Source organism: Gambusia affinis, linkage group LG02, assembly GCF_019740435.1.
Source record: "Gambusia affinis linkage group LG02, SWU_Gaff_1.0, whole genome shotgun sequence".
Classification (NCBI taxonomy): Eukaryota; Metazoa; Chordata; class Actinopteri; order Cyprinodontiformes; family Poeciliidae; genus Gambusia; species Gambusia affinis.
Genome location: NC_057869.1, coordinates 23,680,245 through 23,697,288, shown reverse-complemented (window position 1 = coordinate 23,697,288; position 17,044 = coordinate 23,680,245). Strand labels below are relative to the sequence as shown.

Below are 17,044 nucleotides of genomic sequence, written 5' to 3'. Positions count from 1 at the left end.
ATCCCACCAAACCAGTGATTATGTTGCTTTTATTATTAACTCTACAAACCCTAGAATTTCAAAACAAAACTAGTGCATAGAAAGCCTTTACAAAAAAAAAAATATATATAAATCAAGGAGATTTCGAAGTGATGTTTACAGTTTGGTACATTTTACCATCTATTATCATAGTACACAACCCCCAGTCAGATTTAGTGCAGGAAAAAACAAAGAGATTTACACAACATACTTGTTTTGTAACATTCAACACTAACGGGGCTGACGGCCCATATTACAACGCATATCAAACAATACTTTGACAAAACACAGCAGATGAAGAAGTTCTCCTAGATTATTATCTGTCAAAGAGTCAGAGGATGATTTGTTCTGCTTTACAAACATGCGCATCGTCAGAAGTCAAACAGCATTGGATGACGTAGTTCAGGTCTTTGGTTTATGGTGTCCTTGGCTAAATCAGGCAGGAACAACCGAAATCAAGGTTCTGCAAGCTTTTTACTATTCCTATTTACTAAGCACCACATCAAGTGTTTTATTAAGAAAACCATTTTCCAAAGTGCGCCGCAGATTTAAGGAGGTCTGAACTGAACGGAGGACAACTTTTCCAATCTCCTCGGTGAATACTGTTTTATATTTAAACTTCCTAGTCTGTTCAAAAAGTTTCTCCTGCTGGAGAAGCAGTAAATTCAGAAGGGAGTGTAAATATTTTCCACAAAATACCATAGAAATTAGGCTTTTTAGTAAATGTAAAAAGGCCAAAGCATGAATCCATGCTGATAAACAGCTGTAAAAAGTATTAACATAAACATACCTTTCATGGCATCACAATGATGTAGTCTTTTATTTTTTGACGAATCCAACATTTCAGTAATGTACTGATATATTAAGAAATAAAAAACACCTTTCTCCTAAATGTTGGCACCCCAAACAAATTTTATAACAAAAATCTCCCTGAGAAATTTCCTTTTAGAATATGAAGGGACTTTCGCTTAAGAATCCATAAATGTTTCTAAAAAAAAAAAAAAAAAAGGGGGGGGGGAATTTAGAGACCATGCCATTCAAGCAAGGCATATGAGTGTTTATATCGATACGTCATACAAACTAATGCAAACAGATACACAGCTAAATCTGCCCGAACACTCAGAGTGAGTCTAAACGAAGTGGAACTGAAATAAACAAAGCCGAGCAAGGAGGAAGTCGGCTGCAACACGTTTAAAATGGAAATGACGAGGGAAGTAAAATAAAAAATCTCAAGAGAGCACTTCTAGAGAACCGCAGCTTAAAGTGTCACGACGCTGTCACCAGGTTGCCATGAGAACAACTTAATTTATGTACAGATATAGTGTGTATATAGTGTAGATAAATTTGGAAATAAAAAGCCCTCCATTGCAAAACTGACTCTAAGCAGGAGATGCAGAGGAGCTTTTCTAAGTTCCTCAAAAGCTTGTCACAAGATCTGCATTGAAATGTGTTGAAACCACGTGCTGCCTGTCCGATTATCCAATCAGCACTTTGGAAAATGGTTACAGGTTTGTGTCATTGATCGGAGATATGTAGTAAACAGAGTAAGACATGCAAGCGCCACAGAGCGGTTCTTTATCACCGTGGGGATCTCTACGTTCTTTTGGCCGGTTTGGCGATAAGCTGCCTCTCCCTCTCCAGCTCCCGCTCACGCTGCTGCTCCTTCTCCAGCAGCTCCTTCTGCTTCTGCTGCTGCAGCTTCAGAGCTCTTTTCTGAAATCCAGCAACACCAAACACTTACCCAACATGCCATCAACGCCCTTTTAGATCTCTTTTCGCTGCGACAGGTACCTTTAATTTAGTTGTCTTTTCGTGAAGCATGATCATCTCTTTCCTTATGTTCACCAGCTTGTTCTGGTAAAGTTTGGCTTCTGTAAACTGAAGAAGACAGACTGGGTTAGTCCTCCGTTCTGATCCACGGAGTCCAGTAAAAGATCAAAGAGAGAGTAACGCAGACGGGATTTTATTTTTTTTTTTTAAAGTCTAAACACACCAGCGAGTTGAGGTCCAGCAAGGTGTTGCACTCTCTGAACTTGGTGACTTCCTGATCCAGTGTGTCCAACAGTATCAGCTGATTTTGTCTGGTTGGAAATAGAAAACAAATAAAGAATCGTGTAGAAATGTAACCTTCAAAAGGAGAAGCAAGAGAAGTTTGTCATTAAAGTTGCGTAAAAAGCATTAAAACAGTGACCAGATATGCCAAATTTTGATATCCGGATGAGAGCTAATGAGAGTGTTCAGTAGGGTGAGATTAAAATAGAAATAGACTTCTATGTCTGCCAAGCAACTTAAAGAGGTCACAAAAATTGAATATCAGCCGCTGCACTGTACAGAAAATAGGGTACGACAAAACGAGGACAAGTTTAATGAACCCAAACCATCAGGTTCTTTTAGAGGGAAATGAAAAGCATGGTGTAAGAGGTGTCGTGGTTTGGGAATGCTTTAGCCGGTAGTGTTCAGCTAACTATTATAGACTCTACCATGATCATGTCATATTTCAGAGGGCGATAAGAACTAAGTGCGAAACCATCCATTAATAGCTAAAGCTGAAAAAGCCCCAAGGAACAAGAAATGGCTGAAAACGAAGAAATGGAAATTTCTGAGTTGAGTCGAAAGGGGATTTTCAACAGATCGATCACTCTGAAGTACTGAGTCTTTTTAAAAAAATCTATTTAGAAAAAAAAATCTAGAGCAAATAAATACAGAATAGAAAATCAGCATGTTTTAATGCGACATGTTATATTTATAGTTTCATCACTTTGCACAGAAACTAATAATAAGCACAAACAACAGAAAGCTGATCCACACATGTGCCCTGTTTTTTATGTTTTGAATGACTCATGTTTGTTTCCTGTGAAACTTGATATCTAAACAAATTGTCAGTCAAGACAACTGACTGCTGTGAACATCAAAACATGTTTTGCATATTCTTGTTCCGTTTCACTGCAGCATTGACAGATTTTTCTTTAGCTGTTCTTTTACATCTGTTCCCCTTTTGACTCATCCGGCTAGCTTCTGTTTGGCTTCAATATCCAGAAGGTCATTCAACACATTACCGCAGTGCTTCAATGCTTCAATCATCACTTTGGGTTTTTAATGATAGTTTTTTTTTGTTGTTTTTTTACTAATAACAATACAACTTTGACCCATCCTTTCTCATTTCATCTGGGTGAACACGCTAGTCCAACTGACACCTGTTCAATTCGATTTCCTTCCAGGAATAAAAGCAGGAGAAGCTTGCTGCGTCATGAAAACGGATTGTTTTTGCTCCCGATTTAGCTCACTTGCTTGCAATTTCTATTTAAAACAGACTGGATGGGCTCAAATGTATTGACGTATGAGAACCAGAAGCGTCTACTGCGTCATGTAACAGAAAAAAGTAGCAAAGCCAAAGGTACAGTTTTTTTTTTTTTGGTCAGCTTCAATCCCTAAATAAATGAAGACAGAATTTGAAAACTTTGTTTTAATTTACTCAGGGATCTTTGACTGTTAGCTAAAAATGTTGGATGACTTAAACATATAAGTGTGGGTGACTGTGGCTCTATGGTAGAGTAGTCGTCTTGCAATCGGAAGGTTGCAGGATCGATTCCAGCTTCCTCCTGCCACATGTCGATGTGCCTCTGGGCAAGGCACTTAACCCCAAATTACCTACCGATCTGCGTATTGGTGTATGAATGTTTGTGAGTGCGAATGGGTGAATGTGACTCTAGTGTAAAGCGCTTTGAGTGGTCAAAATGACTGGAAAAGCGCTATATAAGTTCAGTCCATTTACCATTTATATGAGGGGGAAAAAAAAACAAGCCGGCAAATACTTTTTCTCTGCACTACGAACAGGCGCGCATACGTCGAGACACAGAAAATGCAGAGACGTACGTGAGCTCCTGCAGGGCTCGTTTAGAGTTCTGTAGATCTGGCAGGTAGTGGGAGAGGAAACCCTCTGTGAGTTTGTCCACTGCTTTCTGATTCACGCGGACGTTCTCTGCAGGCCTGGAGCTTTGCAGATCCGCTGGCTGCTGCTGCGTTGCCAGGAGATCTGTCAAGCAAGTTCAGAGAGCTCAAACAACATCAAAAAGACTCATACAGACAGCTAGTGAGTTTTAGGTGGTCATAAAAGCACTGACATTCTTACAGTCTGAAAGGCAACCTTTTACTAGCATTTTGTTTTAACATGAGAATTTAACACATTTTTTCTGAGATATTAGGCTATGCAGTCGATGCTAAAGCAGTTTTAAAACATTTATTTAGAGTTTTACTTTTGGAGAAAAAAAAATTATGAAATAAGATTCTTACTCCGTTATCCACCACAACTGAAAAGTGTTCTACATGAGCGGCATGTCTGTGACACAACAAAAGAGATCCATAACACCAATGCACAAGTATTTTGAACGTGTGATCTGATAAAGTTGTCTTTGTCTGTTTTTTATCAAAAAGTGGAGAGGTGTTTTGTTATCTGCAATAGAATGCATAAAATATTCCTTCACCACTTCCATATTTATAACCACAAACTCTGACTTGTTGTAAAACACCAACACAAAGTGGCGTATAACTAAAGCAGAAGGAAACAATACATAGCTTTTTATATTTTTTGACAAATGGACAGTTGAAAAGCATGGCATGCATTATTAATATTATTGAGAATTCTTTACTCTTAACACATTAAACCAATTCCACTCGTGTGTGTGATTTGATTTTAATATAAATCCAGCAAACCCCGTGGTAACTCTGGGGGACCTTCAGAGATCCACAGCTCAGGTGGGAGATGCTGTTGACACAGCAACTATTGGTGGTGAACTCAGTTGATCTGCTCTTAATGGAAAATAGAGAGAAAGGTAGTTTTTTTGGTGACAGAAAGTCACAAGAATCCTTGTTCACAGTTTGCCACAAGCTGGGAGGGAAGAGCAGCAAGCATGTGGAAGGATGTGAACAAAACCGAGTACTTTGAATATTTTTACAAAAGCATCGCAATTCTGTAGCCTCAATCAGATAGGTGCAAATCCATTCCCTTCAAACTACATCAGGGTTAACTGAAATGTTTATCTGGAAATGTCAGAGGCTGAAATACAGGAAACGCAAATCTGAGCAGGGATTTGGGCAACAGAGGTATTAGTTTGTTCCTAAGCAGGTCTCTTGTAGTTGTAATCTTCCTCGGAATGTAGCTCAGTGCTTGCTTTAAGCAAACTAAACACATGGCAACCTGAAAAAAAAAAACATACATGCCATCTTTCTGAAGCTTTCCTCTCGACTCGTGCAAGCAAACTGCTTTGTGCTTTTAAATAAAGTTACAATTGTGTTGCACTGTGCAGAGGCACGCAGGCTTGGACAATGGACAAACACAGATTGTGCAGAGACACGTTTTCACTCTTCATGTACCTGGAAGTTCATTCTGGGACGAAGGTCCTTCATCTTCCATCCCCCCTACCTCCATCTGCAGCTACTCGGTTGAACCACCAACCGAGTAACGTCGAGCGGTCGGATGCAACACCTTTATCTGATGGAAATAACAAGTTAAACGCCTGCATATGAGTCACAGTGTAATGCGGTGTCTCCTGACTCTGTGCAGAGGAAGAGCAGCTAGCTCATTGAGCTTCTTTGAATGACAGGAACACGACAATCCTTGGTCATCACTGAACCAGAGGCTTCACTGAAAACTATCTTAGTCAGGGAGTTACCTGTTTACGTTTCGGCTGAACAGCAGCTGTCGGTTCGGTTGGGTTGTGTGTTTGGCACTCGGAAAGAAAGACAAATCCGGATATTTTCGATTTGTTGTAGCATGAGACAACATCATGTGACCTCTGCGTCATCACGTGATCACGTTCCGAAGGTGCCAACGCGATGGATCCGGCTCCCTTTGCCGACTCGTTTACAGGAACGTTTGGAACTGACTCATGTGATGGGTCTTTTCTTTCTAACTCCTTTTCTCTTCTGAAACGGTGTAACTAGTTTTGTATTTATGGTAATAAAATCACGTCATTGCCTAAAATCAATGAAACCAAAAAATTTCTTCCCTACAATACATGTTCAAAATACCCAAGGAATCTTATTTGTGAATAATAATAATAATAATAATAATAATAATAATAATAATAATAATAATAATAATAATAATAATAATAATAATAATAATAATAATAATAATAGCTGTAGTTTTGCTACGCAATATGCAAGCACGTTTGTCCTAAATTGTTGTGGAAGTTGGAGTACTCTGAGCATCAGACTTGAAGTCTAAAAACACTTTCAGTGGTTTAAAAGGCTAGAAACGCGCCATGTTACAATTTTAAAGAAGCATAATCGTGAGGAAACTAACCTCTAACGGGGAATTCCACTCTGCACGATAACAATTATTTCCGATAAATCTAGCCAATTGATACGGATCCCAGAAAAGAGCCGGAAATCCCATGTCTATGATCAACCGAACAGAAGCAAAGTTCCCTGTGTTTCATTGCGGAGCTAAGGTGGTGCCAGGTCTCTGGCGTTGTTTGCACAACTACTATCGTGACAGCGGAATAAGTGGGTCGTGCTGAAAACTCTTGATCAGTAAGTCTTTCTCGAGTGTTTATTAACAAACTGTCATATTACAAGAGCTGCCATTCAGTCTGAAAGTGACAGGAAAGCTAACATCTGCTTGCTAGCTTGTTACTGTTTGGCCAGTGCTACTTTTATGAGGGCAGGTGAACTTTCTCTGCTCACGTGAAGGCGTTAAAGGCACAAAGAAGATTATTATTTTTCAAATTTTTTTGTTGAAGTTTAGTAAATAGCGACTGCTTTTTTTTGTCTGTTTGTTTGAACTACTCAGTTGTAAAAACACGAAACGCCTCTCTGTCTGCGTTTGACATCTCTTTCCTTTTTGACAGCTCGGAGTAGACATGCAGCTTTACCATCGCGCTCCATTATAAAGATGTGATTGATTGCCCAAGAGGACAGGGACTTAAACACAGAGCTATCGACACACTGAGCCCCGGTAATCACTTGACATGTCAGGAAATAAGCTCTTCGGTAAGGTGCGGTCCGCCTTCAGGAGGGATCGCAGCGACTGGAGCCTGAGCGACTCGGCTCCCTTTGACTTCTCCGACGAGCTGGTGGAAGATGACGAGGCCCCCAAGTTCAACAAGCTGAAGGTGGTCGTCTCCGGAGAGATGTCCGACTACTCGGCCGGGGCTCCGTCCAACGGGGTGGCGGTGAGCACCGTGGTGGTCCCGCCCGGTGGTGGAGGAGATGAAGAAGATGATGATGACTCCCTGCTGGACTCCTCGTCCACTCTGGGCAGCCCTGGTTTGAACATGGACCCATGTGACAACTGCAACAAGAAGAGAGAGAGGATCAGACACAGGAGGGTGATGAAGAGGCTCATCATTGCAGCTATACTGTACTTCCTGTTCATGACGGGGGAAATTATAGGTAAGAACCACAATGGGAAAAGGTGGCTTTCAATGTAAATGACTAAAATATCCAAACATTATTATTATTATTGTCTTTTTTTCTTTTTATACTTAAACGATTTCTATATGCATGTTTAACCACCTCCTTTTTGTATGCAAATCCTTTGAATTTATCTCTGTAGCTAAACAAACTCTAGATATGAAAATGCACCCAGTTGAAAGTGAACTGCCTTAAGAGTAGCAGCTGGCCCCACTGTGAATCACATTCACCAGTGCTGCCCCAAGCCCTACCCCTCCCACTCATCCCTTAGTAGTTAAAATATCCCGCTGTGAAACAAGACACTCCCTCATGAAGCAGATGCATCATCTGTTCTCACTGTTTCCAATTACATAGACATAATATGACTTAATATGCCTGGGCGTGTCATGCAAGCGGCTATCAACCCTTCAGCCGGCATCATGTGTGAGCTGTACATCATGTTATGATCAAAAACATACCTGGAGTGTTGCCTTGATTCCTTTATGCGTGTTTGAGAAATCCTTTAATCTCCATGGCGACCATTCAGCTTTGCAAAATGCCTGGATGGGCCTAGCCCCGCCTTCTTTGAGGTGTAGCTCCTCCTCTGAGCTCCTTTCAAGCTTCTGAGCTTCTGCCTCACAGAGCAGTCCTCCCTTGCACCTCCGCCACTCAGCTCCTACAGACTAGCCGGCAGCAATTAGCAAACACCTGGTGATGAAGCTGAGCTCATTAGACGAGCTCAGCACTAGTAGAAACATTGCTAAATATTGCTAAAGGATATATATATATATATATATATATATATATATATATATATATATATATATATATATATATATATAGCACTTTTTTAACAACTGAATATCACATAGTTATTTGGTTGTGCTATAAAATGGCACTATGTGCCCTGAAAACACATAACAATGCCCCTTTAAATAATTGTGCCAAAGAAGAAGAGTTTTTCATACATGCTGGAAATATTCTGACTTCAAAGACCGTCAAGTTCATAAAATTTTTTTTTTACACTCAGTAATTCATTTTATTTTTGCCCAATGCACCAGTGTACAAGAAGCTAGATATTTCAGTAGTTTTGCTCTTGTGATTATGTTTTTAAATGAAGAAATAACGCTGTTATTCTTCCTATTCATTTATGTTTTGTCTTCCTGGGAACTGGATATGATTGCACAAACTTTTAGTTGTAGCAGTTAAACGTTTGAAATGGAAAATGTTTGGCTCTAGTGTGTTTTCTAATGCCTGAATAATAAGCGTACCAAAAGTATTATATTGGAACCCTTCAATATTCACATAATGCTGGTTACTGTGCAAAAAAAAATAAAAAAATAAATTGCTTTGTCTCCAAGTGTATCCCTAAAAATTTTTAAATATCTAAAGAGTCCCCCATATTTTCCCCCTTGCCCACAGAAGTACTTATAAACCATAGGGCTGAGGGCAGAGATGAGATGCAGCAAGAAGAGAACAACATTATCTCTGTAACATTTATCTTGTTCTTCTTGCTCTCTGCTGAAATAATTTGTATCAATCTGTTGTGCATTAATTACGACAGGGCTGCCTGGAGTTACTGGAATTTATTTATTTTTATTCCTGCTGGTCACACAGTGATTTATTCCTGGAAAACTAAACCCTGTGAACCACTAAAGGGATAAATCTCCCGTAAGCAACCTTTGAAATTAATCTAGCGTTTGTTTACTTTTCCAGTAGCCGATAAACCAGCTGGGAAAGCCGCCTTCAGTATCTTCATAAAACATTAACCTATATGAAAGAGGAGCATACAGCTGTCTCATGCGGGAGTTTGAACTTTAATTGGTTGTTTAAATCAGATCTGAAACTGTCTCACCATGCAGTAGCTGCAGGCTTGTTTTAACTTCAGTACAGGGTGTGTATTTGACAGGTCCCCATGCAGGAACTCCCTCCCTGTCCTCGCTCCATTTTTATACTTCCTTCAGTTTTCCTTTTGTCCTGTTAGCTGTCCTTCGTTGTGTCCTTCTACTTTCCTTTCTGTCCTCAACCCTTCAGTCCTAACCCCTTCTGACCTTATTTCCTTTCTTCCTCATCTTCTTTTACCTGTCCTTTGCTCTTTCTTCCGTCTTCTTTACCTTACTTCTTTTGTCCATTCCCCCTCTCGTTCTTCATGTTTTCTTTCCTTTCTATTGTGTCTTGCCTTTGTGTAAATCCTTTCTTTTATCCCCTACTGGCCATCACCTTCTTATTATCCTCCAGTGCTTTTTTTTTTTTACTAAATTCAACCTAACTAGCATTTAACAGTATCTCCAGTGTTTCTCATTTGTTAGATTTAATCTATTCAGCATTATTTTATTAGTTTTTGCCCTATTTTCACTGTTTAGTGTGAAAATCTTTAAAATAATTCCCATTGCACTGAACAGCACCAATCTCAGTTAGCGAGGATTTCCAAGTTTCAAGTTGGCATTTACAACTGATTTTTAGATGGCCAGTCGTAAACATTTTTCGCTCTAATTGCTCTCATTTTCCTCCATTTTTTTCCCCCAGGTGGTTACGTGTCGAACAGTTTAGCAATAATGACTGATGCTGTGCACATGCTAGCAGATGTGGTTGGTATCTTGTTTTCTCTGCTGGCCCTGTGGCTCTCCACCAAGCCGCCCACCAAGAGATTCACCTTTGGACTACATCGCCTTGGTGAGTTGCAGAGGCAGCTGAGCTGCTCTGCTTTTGGTTTGTTTGTTTTTTTGTTTTTCTTCTGTCACTTTCCCGCTGTGGCATTTCATGTTGCGTTTCTTGCTGAGTAATCATTTGGAGAAGTGTGTTTTCAGCTGTGCTGAAAGCAGATAAGAGTCCTATCTCTTTTATTGCGTCTATAACAATGGAGGCCAACATAGTTATGAAAATTCATTGTTTCAGAAACGTCTTTGAAAGAGTTGCCTTTATATTTATGTCTTTGTTAACACAGTCAATACGATTTAAACCAAACAGGAAAATGAAACCAGCAGCTACAAATGAAGAAGCTGCTGAAGATGAAAGAGTTCAACTGGATTTTCTGTCTGCCTCTCATTAAACTGGATTTCAGTTCATTACATCGCTTCTTCATTTTAGAACTCGGTTCTTGCAGAAGAAAAAAAATAATAATCATAAGGCACTTATTGTTTTTGCATCAGATATATCTTTTTAATGTTTCAGTAATTTCAAACACAATTATTTCTTTAGAAGTATTGTAAAGGTGAGATTTTTTGCGTGTTTCACGTTACTATGCCTTAATTAAGGTTTTTTTGTGGTACAACAGCGGCTTTCTGTTTAATTTCCTTGAAGGAAAAAATAAAAATGATGAGAAATGTGAGAAAAATATGGAAAAATTCAGAAAAAATTTATATATTTTTAGAAAATTATTATTATTATTATTATTAAACACACAAGTTAAGCTGGATGGTACAGTTGCAGATCAAAAGCCATTGTGTGAGATTTTCTTTTTTGATCCGTTACTGTAACATTGTTAAAAGAGACTTCTCCTCTCTTCAGCTTTTAGTAAGCGTGTGTTTCTGAGCTGACCTCTGACCTCTGTGTGTGGTTGTTGTAGAGGTGGTGTCGGCGGTCCTAAGTGTGCTGCTCATCTACATCCTGACGGGCATCCTGCTGTACGAGGCCGTCCTGAGGACTGTGCATCAGGACTTTGACATTGACGGGGATGTCATGCTCATCACTGCAGCTGTAGGGGTGGCGGTTAATCTTATGTAAGCATGGCCATTTTTACCAAATTAAAAAAAACAAACTATATGATACAGAAAAAATGTGTAAGTTCAGTCCAAATTGCTGCTGCCTTTACTAACCCTAACCTACCCTAACCCTTTACTGCACAAACTTCAGTCTACAGGATCGACTGCGGCGCTTTAGTGATTTGGTCAGATGTGTGATTTGATGTCTCTTTGTCTTTTCAGAATGGGTTTTCTGTTAAACCAAGGCGGCCACCTTCACTCTCATGGCCACGGTCATGGTCACGGTCATTCCCACGGTCCGGCTGCCCCCTCAGGTTCACACTCGGCCGGGTCGGGTCAGCAGAGGCCCAGCGGCAGCCTCGCCGTTAGAGCGGCCTTCATCCACGCTTTGGGAGATCTCCTCCAGAGCGTCGGCGTGCTCATAGCTGCTTATATCGTCCGCTTCAAGGTGAAATCACCTGTTCCAATATTCCTCCTGAAGTCAGAGTTCAGATAATGTAAAATCCTTTGCAGATTTTTTTCCACTTCTTTTCTTATAGCAAAGTTAGGGTAACAGAACTGAGCATGCAGAAATTAGCCTGCTTCCAACATTATGGTGCAATCCATCATTCATGAAGAAACAGCGTGTTGCCCTAGTTTGTTGCCTCTTTGTTGATCCATCTGTTCCTGTTTACATATTGCTCAAACAGTATTCGAGCAGCATTGTGGTTGATGGACCCAAACAAGTCATAACACACCTGCAATATAATAATAATAATAATAATAATAATAAAACGGACATTCAAGTCAGAAGAGGCCTTTGACTGCTTTTGCTGCTCGGATCTACATAATAGATCTAGTAATATAATACTTATATTTGATACAAATAATAATTTAATGTCATGTTTTATACTCAAGCAGTGAAAACTTTGTTCTGAATTTTGAAAAAATATTAGAAAGTTAATACATTGACGTAAAACATCTTTGAAACATGTCTCTGTTTCTGAAAAACAAAATATTCTGTTTGACGTTCAGCCTAGGCTTTTTTTTGACGTTGAACCCTCCATAAATTTGAATTTGACATTCCGTTTATCACGAAAACGGATTTTCACACCAAGTAAAGGTTTCTTCAATAATCAGCTTGAAGCCTGTTGTATTAAAGGCAAGCTAAGTCCAAGAGTTGCATGGCACTTGTCAAAAAACATGTAACAAATAAGCTTTGAAGTTCTTAGATCATTTTGTGTAGGCCTTCAATTTAACCCAGTCCTCAAAACCTCTTAAAATCCTAATTGCCGCTCATTCAAACTTGCAGAAATGTCAGTTTCTCAGAAAATTGCTGTGGATTTAATTTGCTCTTCGCTATAACCATCCAAATGAACAGATATCAGCACTACAACTATATCACTGTATGTTGAGGAAGTTTTTTCTTAAAATAATAAATTATTTAAGTACAGTTTTTGATGACATTCTTGCTTTTACTCAACGCAAACGTCTGACTTCACAGCCCGAGCTGAAGCTGGCGGACCCCATCTGCACCTACATCTTCTCAGTTCTGGTCCTCTTCACCACAGTCCGCATCATCCGAGACACGATAGTCATTGTACTGGAAGGTCAGTCCGGGTTCCTTTTCCCCGAGCTTACTTTGGTTAGTTTTTATTAATATGTTACAGCGGGAGCTCCGGTGATCATTTTCCCGCCTTCCAGGTGTTCCCAGACATTTGGACACTCAGCGAATCAAAGAGGACCTCCTGCAGCTGGACGACGTCCAGTCTGTCGACGAGCTGAATGTCTGGGCTCTGACGGCTGACAAGACCGCAGCGGTGGTGCACTTGCAGCTGAGTGAGTATCTACAATAAAGATGGGATGAAATGGAAAGATTTCAGGCAATTCAGCTCCAGTTTAACATGCGTTGCTTTTCAGCATGCTAGATCAAAGCCCTTTGGTTAAATTGAAAACGTTAGCTAGAATGGAAAGATCTTCTCAGCATATGTGCTGAGTATAATCAGATTCTGATGTGATTGTATCAACATTTTTCCTTTATCGGCTTGATGTAGATTGGTTGCTGATTTGGCAGTAGATGAAGTTTCAGTGACCTGAAAGGACAAAAGCCTTTGAGCCATGTGTCAGTGTGGCCTCTGGAGTTCGTTCTTATCTTTGGCCTTTGGTTTAATAACTATGTACGTTTCTGTTTACAACAGGAATGGTGCTCAGTGTGCTGATGCATGCTGTTATCAGATGTAACACTTTAGAGCAGTGTTTCCAAACCCTGGTCCTCAAGGCGCACTGTCATCCATGTTTTAGAGGTTTCCCTGCTTTAATGTGCCTGATTCAACTGACTGCAGTTCAACAAAGGCCTGATAATCAGTCATCAATTAAATCAGCTGGAGTGAAGCAAGGAAATACCTAAAACATGTGCCTTGAGGACCAGGGTTGGAAAACACTGCTTTAGAAAACCCTATAAACTTCAGCCATTAACAGACCGTCTGATGTTCCTTATTTCATGTCATAAAAAGTCCCTCCACTGTCTGATCCAACAGTGAGCAGGGTCATGGATGAAAGACACACACTGTCCAACACTTAAAGCGCTTTACAATTTGCATCTGAATGTATTTTAGGTGAACACTTCAAAGTTTCCATTAGCTGCAGATTGGACAGCAGAGGGCGCTGTTCCTTCATCTCTGTACCAACTCACTGGCTGCCTTATTCAGGATTTTGTTTCTATTGACAAAACTTGACTGGTTTGACTGATAATGGTGCGAAAACTTTTATTGTGCACATATATGTGTATGCCGTGGATATTAAAGCATACACAAAGTGGTGAAGAAAATATTTGAAGCATTAATGATTTTGGCACATTTACAGTAAATGAGTTGCTGTACCAAAGCCAATCCTTTTGGATCAGTGTGAATGGCTGTGGAGGGTCTTGTGTTCCCTCACTTCCACTCTGGTTAAGATGTACAGTCTTGTGAAAATATATTCCCCCCCTAATAAACATGTGTGACGCTCTATTATATTCTCAAATCTTTAAGTGTGACAAAAATGTGACAACAGAATAAACCTGCTATTGGGGAATGTTTTTATGATACTGTATAAAAGGAAATTCATTTGGATTCATAACATTTCATACATCTGGATTTGTCTGCGTTCACTATGTTCTCGATTTAAGTCAAGCTGTTTTTGACACACTCAGGTCTTTGTACATGAGGTACTTGGGAACACAACCTTTCGTAATCCTCTAGTCTTGCTTTGGTATTTAGCAGATCCTGATTCAACTTTAAAGTGATTTAGTTTTCCGCTATTATCCTTTTAAAAAAAAGACGGTAGATGCTCCATTTCTCCCACTGTGCAGCAGAACGTTCTTAGCCCCATCTTGCTTACTCAAGTAGACGTCAGCCTTATGAAGGAGTGAAAATGATTCTTGTTGTACAGACGGCGCATGCTGGATCGACCAGAATGAAACTTTAACAAGAACAGGCTTTTCTTTTGTTCCAGCTTATCTTTCTGTGCAACATTATTCTACAACAAGTGAATCATCAGGCTACCTCCAGCTGTAACAGTTGTTTCTGTTGCAAAAGTATTCTGTGGATTCAGCTATTGTTAGATATGTTGTTTAGGAGAGAAATCTTTTGTATGTTAAAACAAACTGTGGCATGACTATTTTTGTCATTTGGTCTGGATAAGCCAGAAATAAAGTGAGGGAATGAGTCTGTGAGAGACTCCTTACACTCTGTTCTCAAAAATGAAACTATAATTAGCTGGGAATGCAAAGTTGACTTATCTAACCTCTTGGTCTCTGAAGAGTTTCACTTAACATGGTAATCTAGTATGAGATATATTACACTGCAGAAAACTGACTACATTGAAATCACTTTCTTGAAACATAAAATCCACAGCTGAGCTAACTGTGATCATGTACACCGCCTGTGTTCACAGCTCCCTCTAGTGCCAACAACTGGGAAGACGTCCAGGCCAAGGCACGCCACCTGCTGCTTCACACCTATGGCCTCACCAGATGCACGGTGCAGGTCCAGACTCACAGACAGAGGACAGTACGCAGCTGTGCACAGTGTCAGCAGCCCAGCGTCTGAGAGTCTCTGTTTCATTGACACACGCGATCCGTTCCAGTGGAGGCAGGGATGAGCTCACACGGAGGGGCTGGGATGTCTCTGCGCTGCTCGGTGGCATTGCAAGAGCTGAAGTATTGAGAATTGGACGGGAAAAAATGGCGGTGCCCAAGTGCAGTCAGTGGAACGACAACGGATGCACATTTCTAATTGGAGGAGAACTGCAGCCTCAGGGGGACCTGATGCCCTGTGCTTGTATTGCTCTCATTGGGTGGAAAATGATCTCTTATGCTGAGAATAATCTGAAAACTTGACCTTAATTCACCATTAAAGCCTACTGCAACAGGTATTTTTTATTTGTATTAAATAATTTTGCTTTGTTTCAAATGATGTTTAGTTGTTAAAAGGTGTTTCTTTATTCTAATGTGTTGAAGCTGGAGGCTATGATTTTAATATATTAGTGGAAATCAGCAATTTTGATTTGATTTTGGCCTCCCTGCATGTAAGCTAAACCTTTTCATGGGTTATGAGACTTATGGATCAGCCCCTCACTTTTTTAGTATTTCTATTTTGTAAACATTACACCTCATCAAATGTGTCCACCTGAAGTCTGTTACCAGGCAAATTTCTGTCTCTGTTAAGAAAATCAATGGTGAATATTCCAAATATTTCAAAAGTAACATCATTGTTGCTCCACTTGCACAATGTAATAATTTACTAACTATACAGAATTAAGAAACAGAGTGCTAACGATCAATAAGACTGATATCATTGACAGACAGCATGAGGATATAAGTGCAGATCAGTTTTAGTGTTCAGAGCACAAGCAATGACATGAACTGAATTTGCCATTTATGGCGTTTTCTGAAGAGTTAAGACAATGTAAAAGGGGGAAACCTAAATCTCCACTCCCTGCAAAAATAGTATGAAAAACTGGACCACAGTTTTGGTTTAATAAAGTTTTCAGTTGTGTTTGTTGTACTGTGTTGTAATAAAGTAAAGCAGCAGCCAAGTGTTTCAGAATGTCAAATATATCAGAATCAGCTACATTGTTCAGGTTTGTGCACTCAAGCAAGGGACTTGACTCTACACACACTCTTAACATACAGACATTCAATATGTGTATTTACATACAGAGAGACGGAAGACGCAAAAAATTTAAAATGAAATGATCTATATCCATCAGTAACAGCTGGTTTGTGCAAACGGTATTGTGTGGCTGAAGTGTGAACAGACAGTGTCCTGTATGTGTGGGGTCTGCAGAGATGATACCCAAGCTTGAGAAAGGCCAGACCTGTAGGAATAAGAAATTACATTTATAGAACCTGCTTGACAACATGAAGTAGGCTCAAATATCTCAATAAGCTACACATCATGCCTCAGACTAAATTTATTGTGGAACACATGAACTAGGAAGTCATTATCAATCTAGAAAGGGTTACAAAGAAAGAAAATAACAATGAGAGCTATTATCCATAAATAAATAAAATGTATTAGAGTGGGGAGGTCACCATGTGCCTTGGCAATGTAATGTAATGTAAAAGATTTGTAAAGCTGCTAATAGAAAATTAGCTTGAACGGTCCAGTTCAACAGCCAAACATTTATGCTAGCGTCTTTGTGTTTGTGTTTAAACTTTAAACGAGTTGATTCTCCTATTTGGCTCTGTATATTTCTGAGGTATTTTTGGCTTCGAAACGCCGTGTTTGATAACGTTTGATAACAATAATTAAAACTTCTCAATGTTTGACATTGTCTAGCAAAATGTTTTTACGTGAGGCTACATGGCTGCTACATGGATGAGCTACTCTATAGTTGGGGATTTGTTGTTTGCTGCTGAGCAAAACTATTTTCTGCCTAAAACAAATATTATTTTTACGTCAACTATG

The 17,044-nt window shown here is 39.7% G+C and overlaps 2 protein-coding genes across 2 annotated transcripts; one reads left to right on the top strand and one right to left on the bottom strand.

The window, feature by feature from the left end:
- Positions 1 to 1,007: 1,007 nt before the first annotated feature.
- On the bottom strand, positions 1,008 to 6,022 carry bloc1s6 (biogenesis of lysosomal organelles complex-1, subunit 6, pallidin). The gene is made up of 6 exons (XM_044134970.1): positions 5,688 to 6,022; positions 5,389 to 5,506; positions 3,892 to 4,051; positions 2,012 to 2,099; positions 1,810 to 1,896; positions 1,008 to 1,731 (listed from the first exon to the last, which is right to left on the bottom strand). The coding sequence occupies exons 2-6, from the start codon at positions 5,441 to 5,443 to the stop codon at positions 1,612 to 1,614; spliced, it is 510 nt and encodes a 169-aa protein (XP_043990905.1). The 5' UTR covers positions 5,444 to 5,506; positions 5,688 to 6,022; the 3' UTR covers positions 1,008 to 1,611.
- A 193-nt stretch (positions 6,023 to 6,215) lies between these two features.
- On the top strand, positions 6,216 to 16,129 carry slc30a4 (solute carrier family 30 member 4). The gene is made up of 8 exons (XM_044134957.1): positions 6,216 to 6,552; positions 6,870 to 7,413; positions 9,940 to 10,086; positions 10,979 to 11,132; positions 11,337 to 11,562; positions 12,598 to 12,703; positions 12,798 to 12,932; positions 15,027 to 16,129. Exons 2-8 carry the CDS (start codon positions 6,990 to 6,992, stop codon positions 15,179 to 15,181), a joined length of 1,347 nt encoding a protein of 448 aa, XP_043990892.1. The 5' UTR covers positions 6,216 to 6,552; positions 6,870 to 6,989; the 3' UTR covers positions 15,182 to 16,129.
- Positions 16,130 to 17,044: the final 915 nt, after the last annotated feature.

Excerpts from the sequence above, each read along its gene's own strand:
- bloc1s6 (XM_044134970.1), bottom strand. The coding sequence starts at position 5,443 with ATGGAGGTAGGGGGGATGGAAGATGAAGGACCTTCGTCCCAGAATGAA. Across the intron at positions 2,100-3,891 it reads CGAGCCCTGCAGGAGCTCAC|ACAAAATCAGCTGATACTGT; the intron begins GTACGTCTCTGC and ends ATTTCCAACCAG. Across the intron at positions 1,897-2,011 it reads TGCTGGACCTCAACTCGCTG|TTTACAGAAGCCAAACTTTA; the intron begins GTGTGTTTAGAC and ends TGTCTTCTTCAG.
- slc30a4 (XM_044134957.1), top strand. The coding sequence starts at position 6,990 with ATGTCAGGAAATAAGCTCTTCGGTAAGGTGCGGTCCGCCTTCAGGAGG. Across the intron at positions 11,133-11,336 it reads GGGGTGGCGGTTAATCTTAT|AATGGGTTTTCTGTTAAACC; the intron begins GTAAGCATGGCC and ends TTGTCTTTTCAG. Across the intron at positions 12,704-12,797 it reads GATAGTCATTGTACTGGAAG|GTGTTCCCAGACATTTGGAC; the intron begins GTCAGTCCGGGT and ends CCCGCCTTCCAG.